The following is a 26,877-nucleotide window of genomic DNA, read 5'->3' on the forward strand; positions in this document are numbered from 1 at the left end:
TAAGCTCTAGAAAATAAAACCTTATTTACTGTCGTGATAAAGTTCAAAATTATGTGTATATCAAACTGTTGTCTCACTAAAATTTCTTAGTTCTCAGTTTTAACTTTACAGTGGCCAGCCGGTCAAAGTAATATACAATTTCTTCATTCGATTTTCAACTTAATACCAAATTAATAAAGTAGAAAATCTAACGAAGTTTGTCAGAAAGGAATAGGTTGACTTGCTGGTCACTGTACCTTGTCGTTCGAAACTATACCTTATTTGCTTGTAGCTAAGAACGTAGGCTATGCGTACGCGTCGCCGGAGTCTCCTCTATCCAAGATGGAGGTCGCTTGGAACGCGCCTCCTCCTACAATGCAGCAACACTCACACCAGCCCTTCCATATACCACCACCTGAACGGTATGTACACTCATGAGTACCTGTTTTTAATAATAATATCAAGCGTTCAAGAGAGAATTAAATAATTGTTGTTGCGGGGATCATCCTACATACATAGGTACCACGTTTTAGTTGAACTGCGTTTAAATTTGCCACCAGGTCAGGAGTGCAAGTGATCTTTTAGGTCTATGACCAACTACATATTTACTCAATTTAGTAAAATTTTGATTGCTAATATTATTGCAAATATATTCCATTGACGAGTCACGCAAAAACCTCGGCGCTTGTTACTTTCGATTATAAAAAAGTTTAAAGAAATAAAGAGAGATTCATTTGTCAGTTACAATGGTAATTAATGTCTCATACATTCTGTTGCATCGCTGTACAAGTATTAGACTTATTTTCTACTTATAATTAATATAACAATGTTCTGGTCATTGAGAAAATCTTTTAACTGTTTAACTTAATACTATGTTTTTCTTTCGAAGTTAAGGTTAAAATGGCTGTCAAATATATATACCAGTACTATGCGTATTCTGTACAGGTTGCTACCAATCGGTCCCAAGCCCAACAAGGAGCAGTATCCAGTGTTCAACGCCCTAGTGGACCGAGTCAGGGAGGCGTTGAGTTTACCACCAGGTAACCTATATCAATTTCATTTATAGACGCCTTGTGTTCTCAATCACTTCAAAGTTTACTGGACATGTTCGATGTAAGCATAATTCAATATGTCTCTTGTATACATATATTTACTGACTAACGTTAAATAAAAATTGCCATTGGTGATTGGCGCGCATCTTTAATTTTTGTTGTGTCCAGATGATTCAACAGACAACACTGGATCGTCTCGGTCTGACGGCGATGCTACTCCCACCCCCACACCCACCAGCAGGCCTCACGAATTGAACAAGAAATCCTCTGAAAGTACCAGGTAAGTAATTATTTCCTTTCTTCACTATCAAAAATCTCCAGATCGACCTTGGTAGACATTTGACAGAAATTGAATTTAAACATTTTGGGTATAGGTTAACTTATTGACTAGCACATAAAGCTCCCCTTAATCTGTCACTGCAATAGACCTTCAATAATATTACAGAACGTTTAAGTTGTGATTTTATTGTATTCAGGCGGTCTCATAATCTGAGTAAAAATTGAATAATCTATGTTATACAGGTCACCGCGTCGCTTAGCCAGACAAGTGGCGCAAACTGGATCGCCGCCACATCAACATACTACTGGTACTAATATTGTATTATTATAGTTTGTTCCCTATTTTTACATTAAGGTAAGTATTATTGCATAGCGGGTGTGTTTGTTGCAGACTGTGGTGGTTGTGGAGGCTGCGGCGGGTGGTGGGAGGGGGAGTCCCGCGCTGGGAAGCGGGCTGCGCATGCGCACGCTGCGCCACATCGACCGGACCATGAACTCTGCTACCGCTGTATGTACACATTCTGTACAGTTGTCATAATGTGGTGTGCTTATCACATAACTCATACTTATTGTGGGATGATGTAGGTGCGGAGTGTGGCACTGCGGTGGAACAGTACAGCGACGAGGAGTTGGGGCTGTGCATCATAGTGCTGGCCACCTTCGTGCACAGGGAGCCGGCCGCCGCCGCCGCCATGTTGCCTGCGCTACTGCATAATGTCAGCAGGTACTGTTTTACAACTACATGTCAGCTTTCTGAGGCGAGAAAACATCAAATGTCTCATCCTACCAGGAGTGAGGCGAAAGGGAGTGTCAGCAGACTCTTGTTGACTAAAAACCACCCAGTTCTTATTCCTGCTGCAAATCGGAGCCCTTTAATTTCTTTGATTGAACTTAACCTAACGGATAAATCAAACTCAAACACATATGCCATTGCCATACTATTTCATAGTAAACAAATTCTATATAATAAAAATCCATTGCTGTTTGTTAGTCCCGCTAAAACTCAAGATCGGCTAGCCCGATTTGGTTTGGTCTTGAATTAAGTCTTCGGCTGGAGTCTGACAGTCCAGGGAGCCAGGTTCCCCTCCTAAAGGTAAAAACTTTGAAGCGGTACAAAGTCTGCTGGGTCAGTTAGTACAAAATAACATACACTATAACCCCCGGCAGAGTGGTCCAGCTGGGCAACTACTCGTGGCAGGCGGAGACCAACACGCGCCTCCCCGGCAGCGCCGTGTTCGTGGCGCACCAGTTCCTGCGCTGCGTGCTGCACCAGCTCGCGCCCAACAACGTCTTCCTGCAGATCTTCCTGCAGCGGACGCCAGGTACCACTCCATCATTATCATATTGCCTCCCCGGCAGCGCCGTGTTCGTGGCGCACCAGTTCCTGCGCTGCGTGCTGCACCAGCTCGCGCCCAACAACGTCTTCCTGCAGATCTTCCTGCAGCGGACGCCAGGTACCACTCCATCATTATCATATTGCCTCCCCGGCAGCGCCGTGTTCGTGGCGCACCAGTTCCTGCGCTGCGTGCTGCACCAGCTCGCGCCCAACAACGTCTTCCTGCAGATCTTCCTGCAGCGGACGCCAGGTACCACTCCATCATTATCATATTGCCTCCCCGGCAGCGCCGTGTTCGTGGCGCACCAGTTCCTGCGCTGCGTGCTGCACCAGCTCGCGCCCAACAACGTCTTCCTGCAGATCTTCCTGCAGCGGACGCCAGGTACTACACCTGCATTTTTTTTATAATCTATATGTTCACGCTTAACCGCTATCTCACCTGATGGGAAGCGACGATGCGGTCGACCGGATGGAACCAGCGCTTACCAGAAGTAACAGACTATTCACTCTTGACTTAAAGATTCCAGGGTTGTAGCTTTCAGGAAACACAGACTCCCCCTAGGGAATTCTATCCCCATCCCCATATAGCCCGAACAACAATTCTTAAATTCATAACTCCTAAAAAGTCGGTAACGCACTTGTAAAGCTTCTGGTGTTTCAAGTGTCCATGGGCGGCGGCGATTGCTCATCTGGCATCCTAGTTACATATACTCTTATATTACGTACATAGATTTTTAACATAAATATTGAACATCCCAAACAGAGAAGCAACGGCAGATGTTCTTCAAGAGCATTGCGCAGGCGTTCGTGGACTTCAACGAGTTGTATCCATGCGGGCCGCTACAGCTGGTCGTGGAGCATCTCAATTCCAAGAAGACTTTACCCGTCGATGTGAGTTATTTATTTATATAGACGGTTATTTTAAGAACATAAAAGAAGTTGCAGATCTGTATTACGTACTAACATCATAAACAATAACTTTTAATATATGAGAAGTAACTTTTGGTGAATGCAATGGACATATTTTTGTTTGATATTTTAACAACTTGTTAGAAACTTTTTCAGTGTTGAGTATTGGCTAATTTTACTTCGACTCAGTATGAATGCTATGGCTGACTATTAGACTTGACTCAGTATTTTACATAGGTCGACTTGAAATTATTTTGTGTAATTGCATATTTCGTAACTAATGAGTATTATTGTGATTCATCGGAAGTATTCGCGATAAGGTTTAAATAATACTGGGTACCCGTATGGTGTAGCAAATGGGCGTGATAGCGGGCAACATCGCGATGTACCTGGAGTGCCTGGCGCCCGAGGCGCTGGGCCCGCTGGGCGCGTGCGCGGCGCTGGTGGGTGCGCTGGACGCGCTGCTGCGGGCCGCGGCGCTGCTGCTGCACCAGCTCGACGACGTGCTGCCGCTGCTGCGCGCCGCCACCGCCGCGCTGCGCATCCCCGCCGCCGCGCAGCACAAGGTACCACGCACTTATATATAGGGTTTATTTAATATTGTTTCTAAGGTAGCTCAAATTGTCTCACAACAGGATTATGTGTGGATATGCGTCACGCTCACACTCAGAATAAATACACCATACTGCAGCCGACTTTTATTTTATACTGCTTCTCAGTTAGCTACAATTGTCTTATGATACAGGATTATAGGTATATGGTACGCATCACGCTCAGACTCAGAGTAAATAAATAAAATCTTTATTCATAAATCAAAAGTGTCTTAAGAATAATTTATCTCACTAATGTCCGAATACTCAAACGCTACTCAAAACTAGTTCTGTCCCTATCAATTCTTTATAAAATGACAGAGATAGCACGATATTTAAGTACAACTTAAAATTGAGTAGCGTTTGAGTATTCGGGCGTAAGTTTGATGCCTGCATTAGGACAATAATAATATAATACGCGGATCTCAAGAAGAATGAATTCGTGCGAGAATAAAACCCATGTCATGATGCACAGCAGCCACTCAGATCGTCGAGCTACAACATCACCATAAAGTAGTGTAAGCTGGTTAATCGCCCACTACCATGCATGCTCACGGATGCAAGAGGGGGTTTAATCAACTTGAACTGCTTTACAAACATCTTAGTCGACGCGTTTGTTACAACAGACCATCCAACGATTGGAAGCAACGTTGTTAAAACTTGAAGCTGCCGTCTTTAAAGGAAGATCTTTGTCTAGCAGAAAATGTCTGTCTAATGATGATGACAAAACTATTGGAACGTCAAGATACCTAAATCGGTCACATAAAGAAATTGAAATATTCATTGAAGAGTACGGATTCGTGTAAAGAAGAAAGAGCAAGATACATATACAAAAAATGTGCTTCTATCTACATAAAAAAACCAGAGCCTGTAGCCAGATGCCACTTTAGAGCTTTTATGAAGATGACACTAAAAAGTGTCAAAATTAGCAATGTATGGGTATTGCACTGACTAGTGTCAAAATTAGCGATGTATCCAATGGGGATTATACTGATAAGTGTCAAAATTTACGTCATTTCCATATAATTTAGTTTTCTACTCTCTTTGTAAACAAGCTATAAATGGCATTTGGCTATAGGCTCAGTTTATTCTAAAAAACTGTATCAATAGAAACGTTTATACTTCTAAAAGCCTTGAACCCTCAAACTAACCCCTTTCTCCATCCACAGAGCATCCTGGAACCAATAACGAAGATCATAAGCTACGGAGTACAGAACTTCGTGCTGAAACTATCGGTGATATCGGAGCTGAGCGTGGTGTGTACCCGCGTGTTCAGCCGCGACAGGGACAAGCTGCTGGTCTGCAGGGTGCTGGTCTACGAGCTGGTGCAGGCGCTGCGGACCAAGACCACCATACCTGATGATAACCTGTTTATACTCATACAGTTTGTGCTGCAAGGTGAGTGTGTTTGTCGTTGTTTTTTTTTTATATAGTCTTAAAGGATAATCTCTTTTTATTTTATCAACAAATTCCACGCGGTTTCACCCGCTCTGCTTGGTTCCTATTGGTTATAGCGTGATGTTTTATAGCCTATAGCCTTCATTGATAAATGCTCTATACAAAAAGAATTATTCAAATCGGTCCAGTAGTTTCGGAGATTAGCGCGTTCAAACAAACAAACAATCAAACTCTTCAGCTTTATAATATTAGTATAGATTTCAGAATTTATTACAAAAGAATAAACCTGATAATTATTTATTTTTGTATGAAATATCTCGTGTCATGTTAAATTAATTATCTTTCGAGCTGCGAAAGGGGCTCATAATTATTTGCAAACAGCATTGCGCGATAAACCACTCGATAAGTCAGTTGCAATCAATAGCAAAAATTCTATAAGCTATCTATAAAGCTGAAGAAACCAATGACTAAAGTGAAGCTACCTTATCTTCCTCCAAGGCCACGGCTGCCGCCTAGTGCTTCCACCGCAGCTATCTGGTGGGGAACTGGCCAGCACCTGTATGGACGCCCGGGAGATAGCGGCCGGCGCCGTGGACTGCATGCGGCCGCATCTACCCGACATGATTGAACTGCTGCAGGATCCGCATCTACTTAATAAGATCAAGGTAGGTGATTCTACATGGCAGAACATTATTTTGTAAACACCCCTTTTGTATGGTGTTAATCCCCTAAACCCTTTTTGCATAAAGAAAGTCCATAGTGGCAAATTCTTCTTTTGTGAAGCATTTATTGTTCAAATTCAAATAGGTCAATTAAGAGTTATCCTCACATGATATTTTATAAAATTCTCTTCAATAAAATCATCATACTCATCATACAATGTCCATTTAGAAATATAAAGAGAAGTTTGCAAAAACTGTCATTCTTCAACAGGGATCCGTCTCCAAATCGATCGTGAACCGCAATCTAATATGCCTGAATGAGGACACGTTGGGCGCTATAGTGAAGGGCGGGATAGCGCAGTACGTGGCCATGGAACTGGCCCTGGAACACAGCCGCGGGCGCCAGGACCGCGCGCAGCCCGCCAGGCATATGACGCCGTGGATCAGCACCTCGCTGCCTGGGTCAGTGGTAACTGTTTATAAGGAGTTTTATGTGACTTTTATCATCCTCTTTAGCCAAGTTCAAACTCAAGGTTCATCAACGTTTTACTAATTAACCCGTTGTCTGAGGGAACGCCGATCTTCGTGAGACATAATGTGTTTTCTATTGTGTCTCAAATACCGACAGACAAGTGGTTAAAGAAGGGTATGAGGATTTTTGCCTGTCTTCGATAAGTCATTGGGTCGTGCAGTCAAAGGATACATCTTTATACATTTCGTTTGTAAATTGGGTCTCTTTTTACTTGTCTCAAGAATGTCTTAAGGGAACTTAAATCTACAATTATCACACAATTTTTCCCCAAAAATGGTAGTGAATTTGGTCATTATGAACTTGAGATTATGGGTTACTAACTGATATAAGTTACGTCTCTCTTAAAATTGGAGAAGATTAGAAATGACAGGGCATGTGTACAGGTGTCGCGAGGTGTGCGAGTGCGTGTCCCGCGTGCGCGTGGTGTCGTGGCTGGTGATGGGCGCGCTGTGCAACGCCACGCAGGCCCCGCACCCCGCGCATCCAGGCCTGCAGCCCCCGCACCAGCCCGTGCCGCAGGACGCCACCTGCCATATTACTGACTACATACAGGTACTGCTGCTTCACTTCTTTTACAAGCGCGGAATTTAATTTAAAATTGTGTGGGAGTGTGAGAGAGCCATGCTTCGGCACGAATGAGCCGAGCTTGACCGGAGTGAGGTCTCACAGAAAACCGACGTGAAACAACGCTTGCGTTGTGTTTCGTTGTATAAGTGAGGTTACCGAAGGCCCAATTACACCCCTTCTCAATCTTCCCAATCCCGCAACAACCCTTAAATTCCTAATCCCCAAAAAGTCAGCAACGTACTTGTAACGCCTCTGGTGTTTCGAGCGTCCATGGGCGACGGCGATTGCTTACCATCAGATGATACGTCTGCTCGTTTACCAGCGTGTTTCATAAAAAAATTCATATGTCTTATCTAATATGAACAACACCTCGTCCCTCAGACGATAATGTCGTCGTACGTGGAGGCGGGGCGCGGCGGGGGCGGCGCCCGGCTGGCGGGGCTGCTGCACGCGTTCGTGCTGTGCCAGCTCTGGACCCTGTACCTGGAGCACCTGGCGGCGGGCGCGGCGCCGCCCTCCGAGCCGCACTACACCACCACCTGCCTGCTGCTGGACTTCTGGTGCAAGCTCGTGCCCAGCATCCTGCAGGTCACCGTGCAGTCCAAAGTGGTCAGTGTTTCATTTTATCATCGCTCTACTACTGTACCTGGAGCACCTGGCGGCGGGCGCGGCGCCGCCCTCCGAGCCGCACTACACCACCACCTGCCTGCTGCTGGACTTCTGGTGCAAGCTCGTGCCCAGCATCCTGCAGGTCACCGTGCAGTCCAAAGTGGTCAGTGTTTCATTTTATCATCGCTCTACTACTGTACCTGGAGCACCTGGCGGCGGGCGCGGCGCCGCCCTCCGAGCCGCACTACACCACCACCTGCCTGCTGCTGGACTTCTGGTGCAAGCTCGTGCCCAGCATCCTGCAGGTCACCGTGCAGTCCAAAGTGGTCAGTGTTTCATTTTATCATCGCTCTACTACTGTACCTGGAGCACCTGGCGGCGGGCGCGGCGCCGCCCTCCGAGCCGCACTACACCACCACCTGCCTGCTGCTGGACTTCTGGTGCAAGCTCGTGCCCAGCATCCTGCAGGTCACCGTGCAGTCCAAAGTGGTCAGTGTTTCATTTTATCATCGCTCTACTACTGTACCTGGAGCACCTGGCGGCGGGCGCGGCGCCGCCCTCCGAGCCGCACTACACCACCACCTGCCTGCTGCTGGACTTCTGGTGCAAGCTCGTGCCCAGCATCCTGCAGGTCACCGTGCAGTCCAAAGTGGTCAGTGTTTCATTTTATCATCGCTCTACTACTGTACCTGGAGCACCTGGCGGCGGGCGCGGCGCCGCCCTCCGAGCCGCACTACACCACCACCTGCCTGCTGCTGGACTTCTGGTGCAAGCTCGTGCCCAGCATCCTGCAGGTCACCGTGCAGTCCAAAGTGGTCAGTACCATATACTGCTGCTCCCATCTTGTTTCATTTTATCATCGCTCAACTACTGGTCTGGTATTTGTCTGAAAAAACTGTTTTATAACATTAATTTATATTTCTAACAAAAAATTAAACTTCGTGGATGCTCGATTACTTTCGAGCTATAAACAGGGCTCATAAACATGAACATCATACGCGATGTAGCCCAATCATTTGCAGCTATTACATATGTGTGTTCTTCTTTGTCCTCAGCTGGCAGAGACGGTGAACCTCCACTTCCTAAGTCTACTGGAGTCGCTGCTCGAGTGTAACTCCACCGTGCTGAACAAACTGCTGCCCTTGTGGAGTCCTATACTGCACTCACCGTTGTTCAATGTAAGTTCTATTCACTAGTGTCCACGGTGCGCGCGTTTGCTTAACATGAGGTAATCGCGTCTGCTCGTATGCCATATATCCCATTATAGCCCGGTCAAGATAAGCATTTGAGTATGGATTATGTCAATGTAAATGTCGAAACACAAGACAATCGGCGAGGCGTCCGTCAAGCTTCCTTGTGCGAACTGCTAGGGAGTGGGACTCCTTGCCGGAGTCTGTGTTTCCTGATGGGTATAACCTGGGTGTCTTCAAAGCCCGAGTGAATAGATTGCTTATGGGCAGACGTGCTCCACCGTAGGCCGCATCATCACTTACCATCAGGCAAAATACGTACGTACGGCCAAACGTCGACCCAATAAATGTAAAGAAATGACGCTACTTAATTTCGTGTATTTTGACGGGGCTATTGCTGTCCCCCCAGATGCCGCGGCATGTGTGGCAGCGCCTGTGCGTGGTGACGGGCGCGGCCCCGGGGGGGGCGGGCCCCCCCCGCGACCTGCAGGCCGCGCAGCGCCGCCTGCACCGCCTGCTCGCCAAGATGGCGCAGCTGGAGCTGCAGCCGCACTCCTTCTACTTCATATAACGGACTACTAGTACTACGAGCGAATCTGAACTCTCTGCCTCGATCAACTGGTGAGTAGTCTCTCAAATAACTGGACCTTTATACTTTCTATAAACGTAGCCATAACACTACACGTAACAATACACATAACACCCAAACCTGAAACAATAATTTGTAAATCACACAAAAAATCGCTCCGTAAGGGAATCGAACCTTAACACATTACACAATAGTCAGTTCCTCAGCCCGGTGGCTGAGGAACTGCACGACAATGGTGCGGTCACCATTCGTGCAGTCAAATACAAAGCAATACAAGTCTTGAATAAAAGTACCTGAAACTTGATTCATGCTTCAAACACAAAAGTATTATTAAAAATACACCCAGTTTCAATTTTCAAATCTGTTTACTTCACAGGTACTTCAACGTTACGGCAAGCCCTACAGAGCATCTAGTTTGCTGGTCGCTGTATACGTACGTACATAGTATTACTAAGTACTGAAACTATTGTGCAACTATAATATTTTTGTAACGGAGTCTACAGACCTGATATGACGTATGTAAATAGTTTCATTTCGATTGAAATGTAGATAAACATGAATATACCAATGATTACGGCTTGGCAAAAGCAAGAAACATATGAATGAAAATAGCATTAAATGTAATCAACACGGCTATCTAACATTAGCAAAACAATGTAAATATGAATGCTCAATCGTTCGTTTCTCGTAATCAATATGTTCTCGACGTGCCTAAAATTGAAAATTGATGAATTTATAATGGTATACTAATACTTATAACCTCCAATATCATCACGTCACCAAAAATAACACAAGGTAAATTTTACGTTATCAAAATAATCACTCTCATTAATACTTTGTTTTAATTTTGCATCTGTCTAACTGCAGTACTCAGAGACATTTAATGGTTACTTAAACTATTCCTTAGTAACGATTTTGTACTGAAAACAATTACTAAGGAATGCGGCAGTAGCCCACGTTTAACGCTATATTTTATTATATTCAAAACTGACATTGTACAAGCATGAAACGACTGTTTCCTTATCGTACTGTACCATTTACTAGTTCAAAATAAAGATATTCCGATACCCGAATTTCGAATGTACCTATTTCTACGTGGTAGAGCTAAGCTGCATTTGCAGCTCGCATTGGGCAAGCTCGGCCGGGGAAGTACCACGCTCTCACAGGCACCAGCGCAGCGTCAGCCCGAGCTGAAGCTGTGCCTGGTCGGTGATGAGGACCGGAATGCCCAGCCCCCTCCTCGAAACCTCGCAGGAGGGAACGACCTATTCAAGATACTAAGCCGTAGCACCCCATATATTGAGCACCCAGATCATCTATGGGTGTCTTTTGTAAAGGTCCACAGTCCACCAGTGGACTCCACGGACTGTTGATGATACGGGTGTCCCTTAAAGTATGGATCGAATTGAATGATAAGGAGGTAAATTTCCAAACCTTTTGCATCTAAAGCGTGTTGGTCGAATTCTTAATAGTTCAAAAGTTATGACCAATTTTCGTTTTGTTCAGTTATTTTATAAAGTGCTCAAAGAAACGATCGTAAACAAGAAATTACCTATTAAGGGATATCAATGTAGTTTTTTTATACTTAGACTAAAAATATAAAAAAACTACATTGATAATCCTGACAAATGAAGTCGCTCGCTCCTCAAGCATGAGGGTGCGGCATTAAAACCTAGCAAGTACCCAATGTAACTATATTAAGAGTTATATTGTGTACTTTCTAAGATCATTCACAAACCGGTGAAGGCAAACATCGTGAAAAAACCTGGACTTATAATTTCCAATTATAAGTTTGAAATCGCCAATCCGCCTTAAGCAGATGTGGTGATTAATATTCATTCTTACTCCATGTGAGAAAAGGCATTTTCTTAGCAGTGGGACAATTACAGACTGATGACGTTGCAGCTTGGTGCTTTCTTGTTTATGATCGTTTCCTTGAGCCCTTTATCAAATAATGGAACAAACAGAAAATTGGTCATAAATTCTGAACAGTAAAGAATTCGACAAACATGCTTAGATGCAAACAGTTTCGAAATTACCTCTCTTTACCTCGGTTCAGTTTGACCCATACATTGAAGGACGCCCTGTATAAGTCACAGTGCATGATTACATCAATATAGAACATATATGGGGCGTTACGAGTAACTTGGATAGGTCGCATTATCTACCTCACATTGCACTTAACCGGACTCATGTCCGCAACATCTGTTAAATTACAACAATTAACTAATGTAATAGTTACAACATAGTTTTCGTTTAAATGAAACGAAAATGCAATGTGAGGTATAATTTAGGTTAGGTGGTATAGGTGAGAGAGGTAAGCGATTATCGCATTTTGGTAAAAGGGATTTAGCTAACACCAAAGTTTAGAAGTCTATAGGAATCAACCGTGACACTGACACAACCGTAATTCAATAGTGGTAACACAATGCATACATAGGACATAGTAAAACAATATTAAAATTAACAACAGCGTCAATAATTTCCTGTTATAAAAAATATGCCAAGTACCATCAAAACTAACGGAATACTCGTGTGAACCTGAACGATCAATGCAACGGTACGGTTTTTTGGAACCTCACTTCACGTGGTAGAGCCAAGCTGCATTAACCTGCAGCTCGCAATGGGTAGGCTCGACCGGGGAAGTACCACGCTCTCACCGCGATACACCGGCGTGGCAGGCTTCTGAAGCTGGTAGCTGTGCTGGTGGGTGATGAGGTCCGGAATACCCAGCCCCCTTCTCGAAACTTCTGAGAAGGGACCGGCCTATTCAAGATACTAACCGTAGCACCCCGCATTGAGGACCACTGAGCCTGCAGAAATGCCCGGTCCTACGAGTAACTTGAATAGGTCGTCTTACATCAACCTCGCATTGAAATTGGGTAGTTTCCTTCAAAAACAAAACGTTTCGACTTTTCAATACAATAAAAATGTTTAATTTTCACATTTTTCTAGTAAAATACTAAGAAATTAGTATGCTTATTAATGCAGTCTTCTGCGACGTTACAACACGCTACCTCATACAAAATTAAATGTATAAATAATCATATAAACGTAACACCTTGGAAACTACCCCGTTAAGCGGTGCAACATCTATACATGTTTATTTTTCTAACAATGCGAGGTATAGCACCGACATTTATAAACATATTCAGTAGATAACGTTAACAGTATGTCACTCAGTTTTATTCCATATCGGATTAAAATATTAAATTACATATTTGAAATACTGGGATTTAAGTAAAGACAGTTAGGCTAACTACTACATGTATGGCGATTATTAACATCGTGCGAATCGCAGATTTGATCCGCACACTGAACAAACTATGATAAATAGGAATGGGTCATGCCTGAATCATGATGTCAATAATTAACCTTATGTCAAAGGGCTTAAGTACTAAAATGCCGCATACTATGTACAATATATGTAGGTACGCGAGGATTTTAAGAAATCTATAAGATCTCTTCATTATAATCTGTATCTACATAGTTTACTGTTTGTATGGCCTAATGTTCCTCCGATGTCATGTAACATACCTACATTGTGTCATATTTTAGTCTATTTAGCGTAATTTAATATATGATTTGAAATATTCGTTTCAAATGTAATGTACTGTTTCAAATCAAATGAGTGGGCAAGTTGGTCTTGTTTTGCATTTAATGCAAAACATAGGATGCGTAAGGATAGAATGACTTTAGGTTTTATTAAAAATCGGTCGAAGCAAAACGGATAATATAGTATAAGAAAAAAAAAACAAAAAAACAGCATTCCTGACGAATAACTGTCGGGTTTGTAAGAAAAAAAAAAACTAAAAAAAAGTAATTTAAAATAATACAAAAAAAAAACATTAAAAAGTAAGAAAAACAAAAAAAAAACAACAAAAAGTTAAAAAATGTATAAAGTGTATTACAAAAAAATAAAAAAAAAACAATGAAAACCAACAAAAAATACAAAAAAGAAAGAAAATACAAAAAAAAAAATTAGTATAGGATGTAAATAGTAATATAAATATGAAATACAATATGTTTAAGACTAGCTATGTAAGGATCTCCAAGCTACCACTGAAAGCACTGCCAATAAGTGTACTAGTTCTAACTTACAATTAAATAAAATAAAAATATAATATAAGATATGGATAAGTGTGTGAAATCGATAATTAAATATAAGGTAAAATTAGGAAGGTGATGATATGATGATGAACACTAGAATTACGCAACTACATCATTACTAGTTAAAATATTTCAACTCTATATTGCATTTCACTAACATTCCAACATCAAACAGAATAAACCCTTTTATTCATTAAAAGGCTTTTTTTCTGGTTTATATAAAGCGTACTGAGTTGAAATGTCTTCTCTAGTAAGGTTTAGTTAGTTTGTAAGTAAATTGGCAGCAAAATTATATGTTCTATACACGATTAACACCTCTTAGTAGCTATTAACCAACATTTGATGACAATATTAGAACATCTTGGAGTGTATTGAAAAATCATTTCTCAAAGTACAGTGCTTAGAGAAAGCCTAGTGTGTTTATTGACACTCAAACTCCACTCAATTGCGTACGAATTGAGTGGTATTTGGTGCGGGCACTACTTAAACTGGGAGAGCCTCTGCTAGGATCAATGAGGCGTTTGTCTAAGAGGACTTGCAATGAATAAGATGACTTATTCAATACACTTTAGTCATGGTATGGCTAGCCAATTGTGCATGGGATATCTGCTTTTGCTGCTGAATGTAGCTCTAAGTTTGTATTATAAAATGGACACTATTCTATATAGTGTCCAGAAAACTCAATGAAATGGCATCACTATCGCAATTAGATGTAAATATCGAGAAGGGAAAAAATCTCTTATATACTTATTAATAATTAAGTGCATAGCCCCGTCGGTACCACCTTAAATAGAAATAGGTTTTTTATACAATCAATCAGTAAGTCGAAATAGAAATAAACTTTGTATTCTTTTTACGGGTTTTTGTACGTATTGAATGTAATATTGGGCATAGGGGAACCTGGTTGCCGGCGGAAGAACCGCATCGTGGCGGTCAACGGCGGTAACCAACGTAGACGTAAAAATACTGAGTAATATATGATCCGGACTGGAGTAGAATGAACATCTATCTGCGAGCTTCTTTGACATATTCAAAGTAGAGGTCGCAGAGTGGGGGAAAGCTTAAAGGCTTTTGTTAAAAAAGTCAAAGCTACCAATCATATACCAGATACCCCTATCGATACTACTTCCAGCTGTGTAAAACAAGGGAGTTTATTTTATCCCAAGGCAAGGTCAACCATTATCTATAAGCTAGCTTTAGGCAGTAAGATGAGGCTCTTATAAATGTATCTTATATTCCTTTTGGCGAATTAATCTTTAAAAAACAGTAAACAACAAACTACAATGCATTTAATTTTACCATAACATAATGCAGTGGTGTTTTTTTGTCTGTGAATATTCAATTTGGCTGTGGTTTTTCACGTACCAAGACGGTGTAATAACTTATTTTTTATTATTCGAAAGGTTAAGACAGACAGCTTGGTTAATTTGTAAGTTTTGTGATATAATTAGGTATAAGTTAGAATAGGTTTTTTATATTATTTTTACGAAGCAAATGCTGTGACTTTGTTATTGTTCTTCCGCCTACTTGTCTGCCGCGTCCGACATCATTCGCTTGTTCTAATGTGTGAATCTTGTGTGAATGAGTGGGAAGGTGTGTAAGTAAGAGTCTATCTCGTGAAACGAATTCCATGTTTGTGGCGCCACACCTTTGGAAAACTGTGATAATAATCTAGTCAATGCATTGTACGTGAGAATTCTTTCATGGGGTAGAGGGTGAGATAGAACTGGGTGGAAGAGTGAGGAGTGACTGGAGGTACCGTTTGAATGAGGACAATAAAACATGTGATACTTATGTGTGATATTACGACAAGGAGTGATGGTGAACGAAAGGACAAGCTAAGTATTTAAAACTCGAAATAGTAAATGCAAGAAAATAAGGGTTCGGAATACATGGACAGTGTAAGAAATACCTAAAAGTTAGCTATGGCCAATATCTGAGGGCATAATCGAGCCTACGAGTAGAATGTATATTAGAACCTATGTATAAAGAGATAAGATATAAAGACATAAGTGTAAATATAAATGAGAAACAAAAAAAGAAAGCACTTTAATACATAATAATAGGAATTAGTGGTGTACTGGGAAGGTGTACCTGTACATATTCTGGCGAAATTCGGTACCATTTAAATACTAAGACGTATAGCATAAACAATACAAAAAAATATATGTTATTTGCCGTCTGTCTTCCATTATTTTATTAAATTATACTTTTCCAAACGACTTTCTGTCGGGTTGAAATAACGGGATTTTGAAAACACAGATTTGTCTCCCTACAGTTCCCATATACCTGAACTTGTAGATATTAATTTTAATTGTAATATAGATAAATGTTTAAAGGGTTAAGTTAGCTAATGTAGATATAAACGTGGAAAGTGATGCAACAGCAATGAGAACGTTATAGTTAAGGAATTAATCACGGTTTCTGTACATAGGCGACTCCGTGTTAGGTTAAAGTATAATACATAAATAAAAAATCCAAAAAAATAACAAAAAAAAGTAAAAAAGTGTGAAAAAGTATACAAAAAATGAAAAAAAAATCAATGGAAAAATAAAAAAAAATAGAACGTAAGTTATTAATAAGATCTTGTTCATGTGCTACTGACAAACATATAATAACAATACATAAAATACCTAAACTACTAATACCACAGAATAAATAAAATTGTACATAGAAATCTGTATGCGAAGTACAACGTGTTACGCCACCGGCCTAACACGGCTTGCTACGACGCCAAAGATTAAAAGGTATGCATATGGACAAGTTAGGAACATAAGTTGTACATTGGTCAATGATCGTTGTAAAACAAAAATATTAAGGTGACATTCGATTGTAATAGGTAAAACCTAACTCACGGTATCTGTACATATAACACCGTGTTAAAATAAGTAGGGTAGAGCTTAGCGTTTACTTGTATATATAGGTTTAAAGATAATGATTGATGATGACGATAATTGATGATGAATTTTAAAGAAAATGTAATCTTTCAAACAATTACACGAATATAAGCCGACATAATAAACATTGGGCTATTCTTATAACAAAGGCTATTTAAATAGCAACGCGTTGTTCAAACGACATCGTGCTATGTCTGTTACCACAGGCACTTCAAAAATACAATTTGATCACCATAATGTTTACAACTGTAAACCATAACATCAGACATTTTTGACGCAAAAATTACTATTAGGTGTTAATAAATATGTACGTGAAGATATAAAACGGGATGATAGTTAAGTATAACCGTGCTAAGTGATATGTATATATAGCACGTGATATTGCATAGGATTAAACTGTAACATAAAAATTAGGAGAATAGAATGAGTTATGTGCATACATAACTATTCAGGCCAGTTAATTCCGTGCTTCGGAGGGCACGTTAAGCCGTCGGTCCCGGCTGTCCTACCAATACCCTGGACAGTCGTCACCATGCTTCGTCATGTTCTTATTGCAATCTAGTCTTGTTCTTGGACATCGACACCCACATGTTGGGTTGCGGTGGCCAAATGGCCTGCGCTAGTCGCATCGTGTAAAACACCGAAGTCTCAGGAACGGACTAGACAGTCTTCACACAAGGCAGGGGAATGTCTTCACGGCATACTGACGCGTGTGGATGATAAATCGCTAAGATTTTACACCACTATGGTCGCACGTTTGTCTCATCATGAGATTTAAAATTAATTCTTACTAGCCCTAACCATATATAAGAGCCTCATCGAGCTATACTAGTTCTCATAAGTTTAGAATAGTACAAGAGACTTAAATGTCGAAACTTCTTCGTGCTTCGGAGGGCACGTAAAGCCGTCGGTCCCGGCTGTCCCACTACTATCCCGGACAGTCGTCACCATGCTTCGTCATGTTCTAACAGAGACTGGTCCGTCCCAGGGCGCCAGTGTTCCCATTACTTGGGACGCGGGGACTGACGCTCGCGTCGGTCGCTCCGTGTATCGCACGGTCCCGGTGCGGACTGGTCTAACCTATCACACGCGTCAGGGGAATGTCTCGGCATACTGACAACTGGGTAGGTGCCTTTACACGCGTTATTAATTACATTAATAAAACCTTGAAATATTAATGATTTCAAGCATTCACACTCATGAAGTGGAACGTAAGTTCCACTGTAGTGTTGAAAACAAGTGACATGTACTGGTACTATTAACTTGACTGTAATAGCTACTGTACTGTCCCACTTACCAACAAATATATTAATTGATTAATACCACGTGTGTTAAAGGAGTTCTTTCAATAAGTCATTGGACATTGTTGCTAGAAATGAATATGGTCATTAATAAATTTATCTAATATACTAAAATGACACAATGTAGGAAAGCTTGCTTCGGATGGCACGTTAAGCCGCGGTCTCAGCTTTTCATCCTACACATTAAGCCGGGTCCAGACGAGTGTAACGTGTAATGTAATCCACCGTGTAATGTAACACGAATTCTTCAGCGCGAGTGTTACATGTAATGCTCGTACTGCCGTCCACACGTAGAATTCGTGTTACATTACACGGTGGATTACATTACACGTTACACTCGTCTGGACCCGGCTTTAGAAAGACGTCGCCATGCTTTGCCCTAGGGCGCCAATGTTCCCATGACTTGGGATACCAGGAACTGATGCCCACGTCGGTCATCGTCATTAAAAGTTGGATTTTTCTTAGAATATTCAGACAATATTTTAATTATTGACATTATGTATTCCGACATAAGTATTAAGTTCAAAAAATATCAGTAATAACGAATTACTCGTAATAAGGTTTGAGCAATCAAATGTGAACGTGTGTAAAGCACTCAAATTAAACAAACAAAGCATTTTAGGAAATTTTATGTATTACAATTATAAAAAAAATATCGATAATAGTCAGGTAGGAATAAAACTGAAATGAACAGTAATATATTGAAAGAACTTGAGTTTTATATATAAACAATAATTATGTCTGTAACTCATAAACCCAGATGTAATTTATGAAGTTAAATAATTGTCTTCGTGCTTCGGAGGGCACGTAAAGCCGTCGGTCCCGGCTGTCCCACTACTATCCCGGACAGTCGTCACCATGCTTCGTCATGTTCTAACAGAGACTGGTCCGTCCCAGGGCGCCAGTGTTCCCATTACTTGGGACGCGGGGACTGACGCTCGCGTCGGTCGCTCCGTGTATCGCACTGTCCCGGTGCGGACTGGTCTAACCTATCACACGCGTCAGGGGAATGTCTCGGCATACTGACAACTGGGTAGGTGCCTTTACACGCGTTATTAATTACATTAACTTCAATTCTTAATGAATTAATTCAACGCGTGTAAAAGGATTTCATCATTACTTTCCGGTCATTGTAACCGAATTACGAGTTTCTTGAATGAATACACATTGTATTGCACTACAGTGATATAATGTAATACTTCGTGCTTCGGAGGGCACGTTAAGCCGTCGGTCCCGGCTGTCACGCTAACGCCAGTGACAGTCGTCACGAGCGAGTTAGCTCCTGGTAATTATTGTGGCCTAGCCTTAGCTTGAGAGACCAGTATACAGCCAACTACAGGTATTTACAAACCACGTTAAGAAATCGATGTACACGAGATGCTGGACACCAAGGTTAGGGCAGGTCACAGCCGAGCGTAGGAGTCAGGGGAATATCATCGCGATATACTGACAAATACGCTCGAAGCTTACTTAGTACGCTTAATGTGTACTAGTAAGTGTTTTCACAATAGATTGAATATTTCCCAAACAAGTGCTCCTTGTGGATATGGTAATCTATTGAGAAGATAATAACCGAGCAGTAACGAAACTAATAACAAGAAACATAAAAATACTTAAGAGCCATGCTTCATCATGAATGGGCTGGCTCGACTGGCGTTATACCACCTCAGAAAACCGGCATGTATTAACGTTGTTGCCTGCGTTGTGCTCCGCTGGTGTTACTGAACGCTAAATCTTTCGTCTATCCCGACAATCCCCAAATCCCCACAAATGGGCAACGTACTTGTAACTCTTCTAGTGTTTATGGTGTCCATGGGCGCCGCCAATTGCTAACAATCAGATGATCTAGGTACTCGTTTGCCTTCTCATCTCGTGAAAAAGTTAAAGTACATGCAGAAGATCGCAAACCATCTATCTTTTATACCGTGCTTCGGAGGGCACGTAAAGCCGTCGGTCCCGGCTGTCCCACTACTATCCCGGACAGTCGTCACCATGCTTCGTCATGTTCTAACAGAGACTAGTCCGTCCCAGGGCGCCAGTGTTCCCATTACTTGGGACACGGGGACTGACGCTCGCGTCGGTCGCTCCGTGTATCGCACTGTCCCGGTGCGGACTGGTCTAACCTATCACACGCGTCAGGGGAATGTCTCGGCATACTGACAACTGGGTAGGTGCCTTTACACGCGTTATTAATTACATTAACTTGCAGTGCGATGTTCTCACGACCTGAAACAATTTCGTACCTGACAGTTTCACACACTACAGCTGAAGGCCAAGGATTCGTATGTTATTTACTCCTTCAGATAACCAACAATAGCGGTGTAATTATTCAACAAAATTATTGATTAATTGATTAATACAACGCGTGTAAAACGATTTAGGCGTTACTTTACGGTCATTGTATCGAATTACAAGTTTCATGTATGTAAACACATTATATTGCACTACAGTGATATAATGTAATACTCCGTGCTTCGGAGGGCACGTTAAGCCGTCGGTCCCGGCTGTCACGCTAACGCCAGTGACAGTCGTCACGAGCGAGTTAGCTCCTGGTAATTATTGTGGCCTAGCCTTAGCTTGAGAGACCAGTATACAGCCAACTACAGGTATTCACAAACCACGTTAAGAAATCGATGTGCACGAGATGCTGTACACCAAGGTTAGGGCGGGTCACAGCCGAGCGTAGGAGTCAGGGGAATATCATCGCGATATACTGACAAATACGCTCGAAGCTTACTTAGTACGCTTAATGTGTACTAGTAAGTGTTTTCACAATAGATTGAATATTTCCCAAACAAGTGCTCCTTGTGGATATGGTAATCTATTGAGAAGACAATAAATAGCAGACCCAGTTAAACTGGTGTAGAGGCCAATGATGAGTGGAAATCAGCCAGAAGTTGAGGATTCCTTGGATCGGAAATTGTTTGATTTAAAGGTGATCGCGATAGTGTCAGTCAAGTAAATGCTTCATGTAAGTAGTTATATCCAGCTTCGGCTTTCATTACTATGCTACAAATGAAATCATTGATTTTATATTAAATTTGCCCAGACTATTACTATGAATACTTGGTTAAAATTAAATCGCAAATTGTCGAATGTATGCATTGTGTGCCACTATGTCTATACTGTTCACTAACAACTAATGTATATCATCAAGATTTAGATAATCAAAATTTGGACTTGTACTTGTAACTCCTCTGGTGTTTTTGGTTTCCAAGGGCTGCGCCGGTTGTTTACCATCAGGTGATCCATATTGTTCGTTTGCCAGCTTATCCCATAAAAAAATCTGGGTGGCCTACAGAATATCGCAAACCCTCGACATTTTATATCGTGCTTCGGAGGGCACGTAAAGCCGTCGGTCCCGGCTGTCCCACTACTATCCCGGACAGTCGTCACCATGCTTCGTCATGTTCTAACAGAGACTGGTCCGTCCCAGGGCGCCAGTGTTCCCATTACTTGGGACACGGGGACTGACGCTCGCGTCGGTCGCTCCGTGTATCGCACTGTCCCGGTGCGGACTGGTCTAACCTATCACACGCGTCAGGGGAATGTCTCGGCATACTGACAACTGGGTAGGTGCCTTTACACGCGTTATTAATTACATTAACTTCAATTCTTAATGAATTAATTTAACGCGTGTAAAAGGATTTCATCATTACTTTCCGGTCATTGTAACCGAATTACGAGTTTCTTGAATGAATACACATTGTATTACACTACAGTGATATAATGTAATACTTCGTGCTTCGGAGGGCACGTTAAGCCGTCGGTCCCGGCTGTCACGCTAACGCCAGTGACAGTCGTCACGAGCGAGTTAGCTCCTGGTAATTATTGTGGCCTAGCCTTAGCTTGAGAGACCAGTATACAGCCAACTACAGGTATTCACAAACCACGTTAAGAAATCGATGTGCACGAGATGCTGTACACCAAGGTTAGGGCGGGTCACAGCCGAGCGTAGGAGTCAGGGGAATATCATCGCGATATACTGACAAATACGCTCGAAGCTTACTTAGTACGCTTAATGTGTACTAGTAAGTGTCTTCACAATAGATTGAATATTTCCCAAACAAGTGCTCCTTGCTCGTGGATATGGTAATCTATTGAGAAGATAATAACCGAGCCGTAGCGAAAGTAATAACAGGAAACATAAAAATACTTAAGAGCCATGCTTCATCATGAATGGGCTGGCTTGACTGGCGTTATACCACCTCAGAAAACCGGCGTGAATTAACGTTGTTGCCTGCGTTGTGCTCCGCTGATGTTACTGGACGCTAAATCTTTCGTCTATCTCGACAATCCCCAAATTCTCAAACATTGACATTGTACTTGTAACTCCTCTGGTGTTTATGGTGTCCATGGGCACTGCCAATTGCTTACGATCAGATGATCTAGGTACTCGTTTCCCTTCTCATCTCGTGAAAAAGTTAAAGTACATGCAGAAGATGGCAAACCATCTATCTTTTATACCGTGCTTCGGAGGGCACGTAAAGCCGTCGGTCCCGGCTGTCCCACTTCTATCCCGGACAGTCGTCACCATGCTTCGTCATGTTCTAACAGAGACTGGTCCGTCCCAGGGCGCCAGTGTTCCCATTACTTGGGACGCGGGGACTGACGCTCGCGTCGGTCGCTCCGTGTATCGCACTGTCCCGGTGCGGACTGGTCTAACCTATCACACGCGTCAGGGGAATGAATGTCTCGGCATACTGACAACTGGGTAGGTGCCTTTACACGCGTTATTAATTACATTAACTTCAATTCTTAATGAATTAATTCAATGCGTGTAAAAGGATTTCATCATTACTTTCCGGTCATTGTAACCGAATTACCCGTTTCTTGAATGTATACACATTGTATTGCACTACAGTGATATAATGTAATACTTCGTGCTTCGGAGGGCACGTTAAGCCGTCGGTCCCGGCTGTCACGCTAACGCCAGTGACAGTCGTCACGAGCGAGTTAGCTCCTGGTAATTATTGTGGCCTAGCCTTAGCTTGAGAGACCAGTATACAGCCAACTACAGGTATTCACAAACCACGTTAAGAAATCGATGTGCACGAGATGCTGTACACCAAGGTTAGGGCGGGTCACAGCCGAGCGTAGGAGTCAGGGGAATATCATCGCGATATACTGACAAATACGCTCGAAGCTTACTTAGTACGCTTAATGTGTACTAGTAAGTGTTTTCACAATAGATTGAATATTTCCCAAACAAGTGCTCCTTGTGGATATGGTAATCTATTGAGAAGACAGTTAAACTAGTTGAACTAGTAAATGGCACAAGCTGAAGCAAACTCACTCACTCTGTACCGTATGTCATACAATACCTGACAGTCGTCACCATGCTTTGTCATGTTCTGACAGAAACTAGTCCGTCCCTGGGCGCCAGTGTTCCCATTACTTGGGACACGGGGACTGACGCTCGCGTCGGTCGTTCCGTGTATCGCACTGTCCCGGTGCGGACTGGTCTAACCTATCACACGCGTCAGGGGAATGAATGTCTCGACACAAAATCTCGTAACTAATAATAACATCGTAAAATTAGTTCGAATGAGGTCGGATCCGTCATCACTCCTGTGGTTCCGCAACACAACGTGTTGGCTTGGAACACAGGCACGTACTCAGTTGTAGAGTACCAATTGGTACCTCCCACGAGGTGGTACATACGTTTATGTATACTTTTTATTTATCCAATTAATGGTATTGGAGGTAGGGCAGGGGACGGTAGGTGTATGGTAGGTAGGTAGGTACAACTATACTTACCCCTTCAGGGAATATAAACTAGCGTGATGTCAGTTAGTATTTGTACTGCAGTTTGCGGTCTTGGTACGATTGAGCGTTTAATATATTGCACGATCTAACTGGTGGTCTACTTTGAAAATCTTTAGATGTAAGTGTTCTAGTTACTCATACTCAGCATAATTTTTTTTCGTTAAATAAGCAAGCAGTCTATATAATCTGTATACCGTGTAACCGCTAATCATAAGTTAGTTTATAAGTTCTACTGTTTAACAACTATAATATTTGTGTAACTAGTTAGGATTGCAATGACACCTATGTATATTTAAAGGTGTCATATGTATTTGCTCTTACGAAGTATAATATAAGTATTAATCTATGAGTTCTAAAAAAATGATGATTCGATTATAAAGATATAGAAGACAAAAACTAGGTATAATCTTACATACATATTTTAGGTATTAAGTGTGTAGTATTTCAATTAAAAGCTTTCTATTTTATATTTAACCAACGATTACTTGTTTACTTGTGTTAGTTTAACATGATCAGCATTAGATATAGTTACATATGTACCGTAGAGATTAGTTTTTTTGAATAAATATGTGTGTAGTGAAATGTTGTTTTATTTCGAGCTTCTGCCGGCGGCTTCGCTTGCGGTCCTGTGGGATAAAATCTCCTATCGACATGCCCTGTCTGTATTTTAACAAAATCCGTTCAGTACTTTCAGCGTGATTGACTCCACAAACATCTAAACAAACAAGCTTTCACTATTAGTGTGATAGTGTGCGTAGCTTCATTTTAAGTTGGTTACCCAATTTGTTAGGATGAAAGAAGCTGTTAATGAAGCTTGAGGAAATATTGCAAAATGTTTGTTTAGCAGATTTTAAATTTTTATAGTAAACAGAATCTAGAATTGCTATGAGCGATAACATGTTATTATAATAGGATGGGTAAATATATCCGATTGTCCATAAAATCTTTACCTTTTGCATATGCTTAATCTTTACATTTTGGAGGCTGAGTCACCCTCGTCCGTAGGAGAGCACCCAAAAAAAACGAAACCCTACACGTGGCCTCTGGGTGGTGCTAATCAGGTGACACTCTGGTGGTAGGCTTCGGCCGACGGCATTATAACCACCCACCGAGCAAAACCGTGTCGCCAAGCGGCCTAGCCGTGTTCCGCCACGATGCTCGGTGAAGCCGTATGAGAGGATGGGTCGAGATGTTTGCTCCACTATGAGTAGACCGATCTGGCGCGCGCTGGTGTAGCTTCATCGGGTGGCCAGTCGCGGAGGGTAGCGGGATCCGAGGCACGGTGCACCGCTGGCCGACCGCAGATAGTTGGGGGCCCAATTAGCGTGCTAGCCACACGTGAAAGGCTGCCCCGCCATCTAGCGAAAAATCCCATGGATACGCCATCGTGCCGGTTGGCGACCGGACGAGAGGGCCCGATGGATATCCATGGGGGGGCTCGGGCGTCCCCGCAGTCTCCAGGCTGGCCTCCCAATGATGTGGCTAACTGCGGCGCGCGTCTGGGGTCGCCTGTGTGGAGGAACATTTCACTGCCATCCTCTCAGCAACCTCATACTCATAAAATGAAAACAAGAGCAAAGAAAAGGGTTCAACAGCGGCTGCACTCCTCTCCCTCAAAGTGCACCTCTCAAATATTCGAGGCTTGCACTCAAATATCAATGCGGTCCATCACCACCTAGAGACCGAGAACCCCACGCTCTTGTTTCTCTCGGAGACCCAGATCAGATGTCCGTCGGACGTATCATACCTGAACTACCCAGGCTTTTCCCTGGAGCACAATTTCGTTCCCCGCGCAGGCGTATGCCTATACGTCCAAGACGGCATCTGTTACCGGCGTCTCCGAAACTTTGAAGACCCCAGTTTTTCAACCTTGTGGATACTGGTGGACACAGGGATGGAGAAAATTCTCTATGCCTGTGTCTACCGGTCGCACAGCGGAGATTTGGAGACGACCAGATTAGCTCAACACCTTGTGGAGACGGCGGATGCGGCTCGGCAGAGGTACCCTTCGGCCCAGTTGGTGTTACTGGGGGACTTTAACGCCCATCACCAGGAGTGGCTGTTCCCATACCAGTGCACTGACCATGCTGGGAGGGAAATGCGTAAGCTTGCGCTAACGCTTGGCCTGACCCAGCTGGTCCAGGAGGCCACAAGGGTGCCCGATGTCGACTCGCACACTGCCAACTGCTTAGACCTTCTGCTGACAACTGATCCAGACAGCTACTCGGTGTCAGTTTCTTCACCCTTGGGTAGCTCTGACCACTGTCTGGTGAAATCCGTATCCACGTACTCCCCACCGGATCCTTGTCCCAGAGGATCTCGGCGGATGTGGCGGTACAAGTCAGCAGATTGGGATGGGATGCGATCTTTTTTTGCATCCTATCCTTGGCGGCCTGTCTGCTTCTCTACTGAGGACCCGTCAGCTTGTGCGGATGCCATAACGGGGGTGTTGCGTCAGGGCATGGAATACTACATTCCATTCTCGGATGCGACATCTTTCGGTGGGACTCGTCCATGGTTCGATGCCGACTGCAGACGTGCTGAAGCGCGAAAGCATGCGGCATACTTGGCATGGGCGGATGCCAGGCGTCGTAGGGCTGACGATATTCTTCAGAGGAAGAGAGCCTATAACCGGGCTGCCAAGTCATGCAAAAAGGCATTACGGATGGCTCGGTTCAACCACATTGGCCGAATAGGGAACAAACTGGCTTCTTACCCAGCGGGTAGTAAAGCGTTTTGGTCCCTGGCCAAGGCGGTTGAATCGAACTTCTGCCGCCCTTCACTCCCACCTCTCCTGGGGCCTAACGGGACGCTGGCACACACCGCGGTAGAGAAAGCGAACCTGTTTGCTTCTCTATTTGCGGAATCTTCACGTCTTGATACTGGTGGCGCTTTGCCTCCTTCTCTCCATAGAGTTTGCGAGACGAATATGTCAAAAATTCGCATACGACAGAAGGAGGTATATAAGACGTTGCGTAATCTTGACGTGAACAAGGCCAGTGGCCCCGACGGAATCCCAGCCGTGGTTTTAAAAATCTGTGCGCCTGAGTTGTCTCCAATCCTGACACGCCTGTTTCGACTTTCTTTGGAGACTGGTCAAGTGCCGGT

The 26,877-nt window shown here is 42.9% G+C and overlaps 1 protein-coding gene and 2 long non-coding RNA genes across 16 annotated transcripts in view; 2 read left to right on the forward strand and 1 right to left on the reverse strand.

The window, feature by feature from the left end:
* LOC118278074 (protein unc-79 homolog) overlaps positions 1-9,720 on the forward strand; it is a 64,940-nt gene extending 55,220 nt beyond the window's left edge. For 13 of the 14 annotated variants that reach the window (XM_050700161.1, XM_050700162.1, XM_050700175.1 and 10 more), the window contains 16 exons: positions 272-401; positions 925-1,019; positions 1,200-1,311; positions 1,554-1,618; positions 1,702-1,818; positions 1,896-2,034; positions 2,478-3,028; positions 3,410-3,537; positions 3,909-4,121; positions 5,315-5,543; positions 6,042-6,208; positions 6,477-6,667; positions 7,121-7,289; positions 7,686-7,913; positions 8,969-9,091; positions 9,513-9,720. In XM_050700161.1, coding sequence (XP_050556118.1) covers positions 272-401; positions 925-1,019; positions 1,200-1,311; positions 1,554-1,618; positions 1,702-1,818; positions 1,896-2,034; positions 2,478-3,028; positions 3,410-3,537; positions 3,909-4,121; positions 5,315-5,543; positions 6,042-6,208; positions 6,477-6,667; positions 7,121-7,289; positions 7,686-7,913; positions 8,969-9,091; positions 9,513-9,674 — 2,819 coding nt within the window. In that variant the 3' untranslated portion in view covers positions 9,675-9,720. The remainder of the gene's footprint in view (positions 1-271; positions 402-924; positions 1,020-1,199; positions 1,312-1,553; positions 1,619-1,701; positions 1,819-1,895; positions 2,035-2,477; positions 3,029-3,409; positions 3,538-3,908; positions 4,122-5,314; positions 5,544-6,041; positions 6,209-6,476; positions 6,668-7,120; positions 7,290-7,685; positions 7,914-8,968; positions 9,092-9,512) is intronic. The other variant, XM_050700176.1, reaches the window with a different exon arrangement.
* A 350-nt stretch (positions 9,721-10,070) lies between these two features.
* Positions 10,071-22,296, forward strand: LOC126911680 (uncharacterized). The gene is made up of 2 exons (XR_007706188.1): positions 10,071-19,339; positions 20,607-22,296. It is a non-coding gene; the product is annotated as an uncharacterized LOC126911680 (long non-coding RNA).
* On the reverse strand, positions 17,687-23,618 carry LOC126911681 (uncharacterized). Its single transcript, XR_007706189.1, has 2 exons — positions 23,471-23,618; positions 17,687-17,779 (listed from the first exon to the last, which is right to left on the reverse strand). It is a non-coding gene; the product is annotated as an uncharacterized LOC126911681 (long non-coding RNA).
* Between the last annotated feature and the right edge of the window lie 3,259 nt (positions 23,619-26,877).

This window comes from Spodoptera frugiperda, chromosome 18 (genome assembly GCF_023101765.2).
Source record: "Spodoptera frugiperda isolate SF20-4 chromosome 18, AGI-APGP_CSIRO_Sfru_2.0, whole genome shotgun sequence".
In the NCBI taxonomy this organism is placed as follows: domain Eukaryota; kingdom Metazoa; phylum Arthropoda; class Insecta; order Lepidoptera; family Noctuidae; genus Spodoptera; species Spodoptera frugiperda.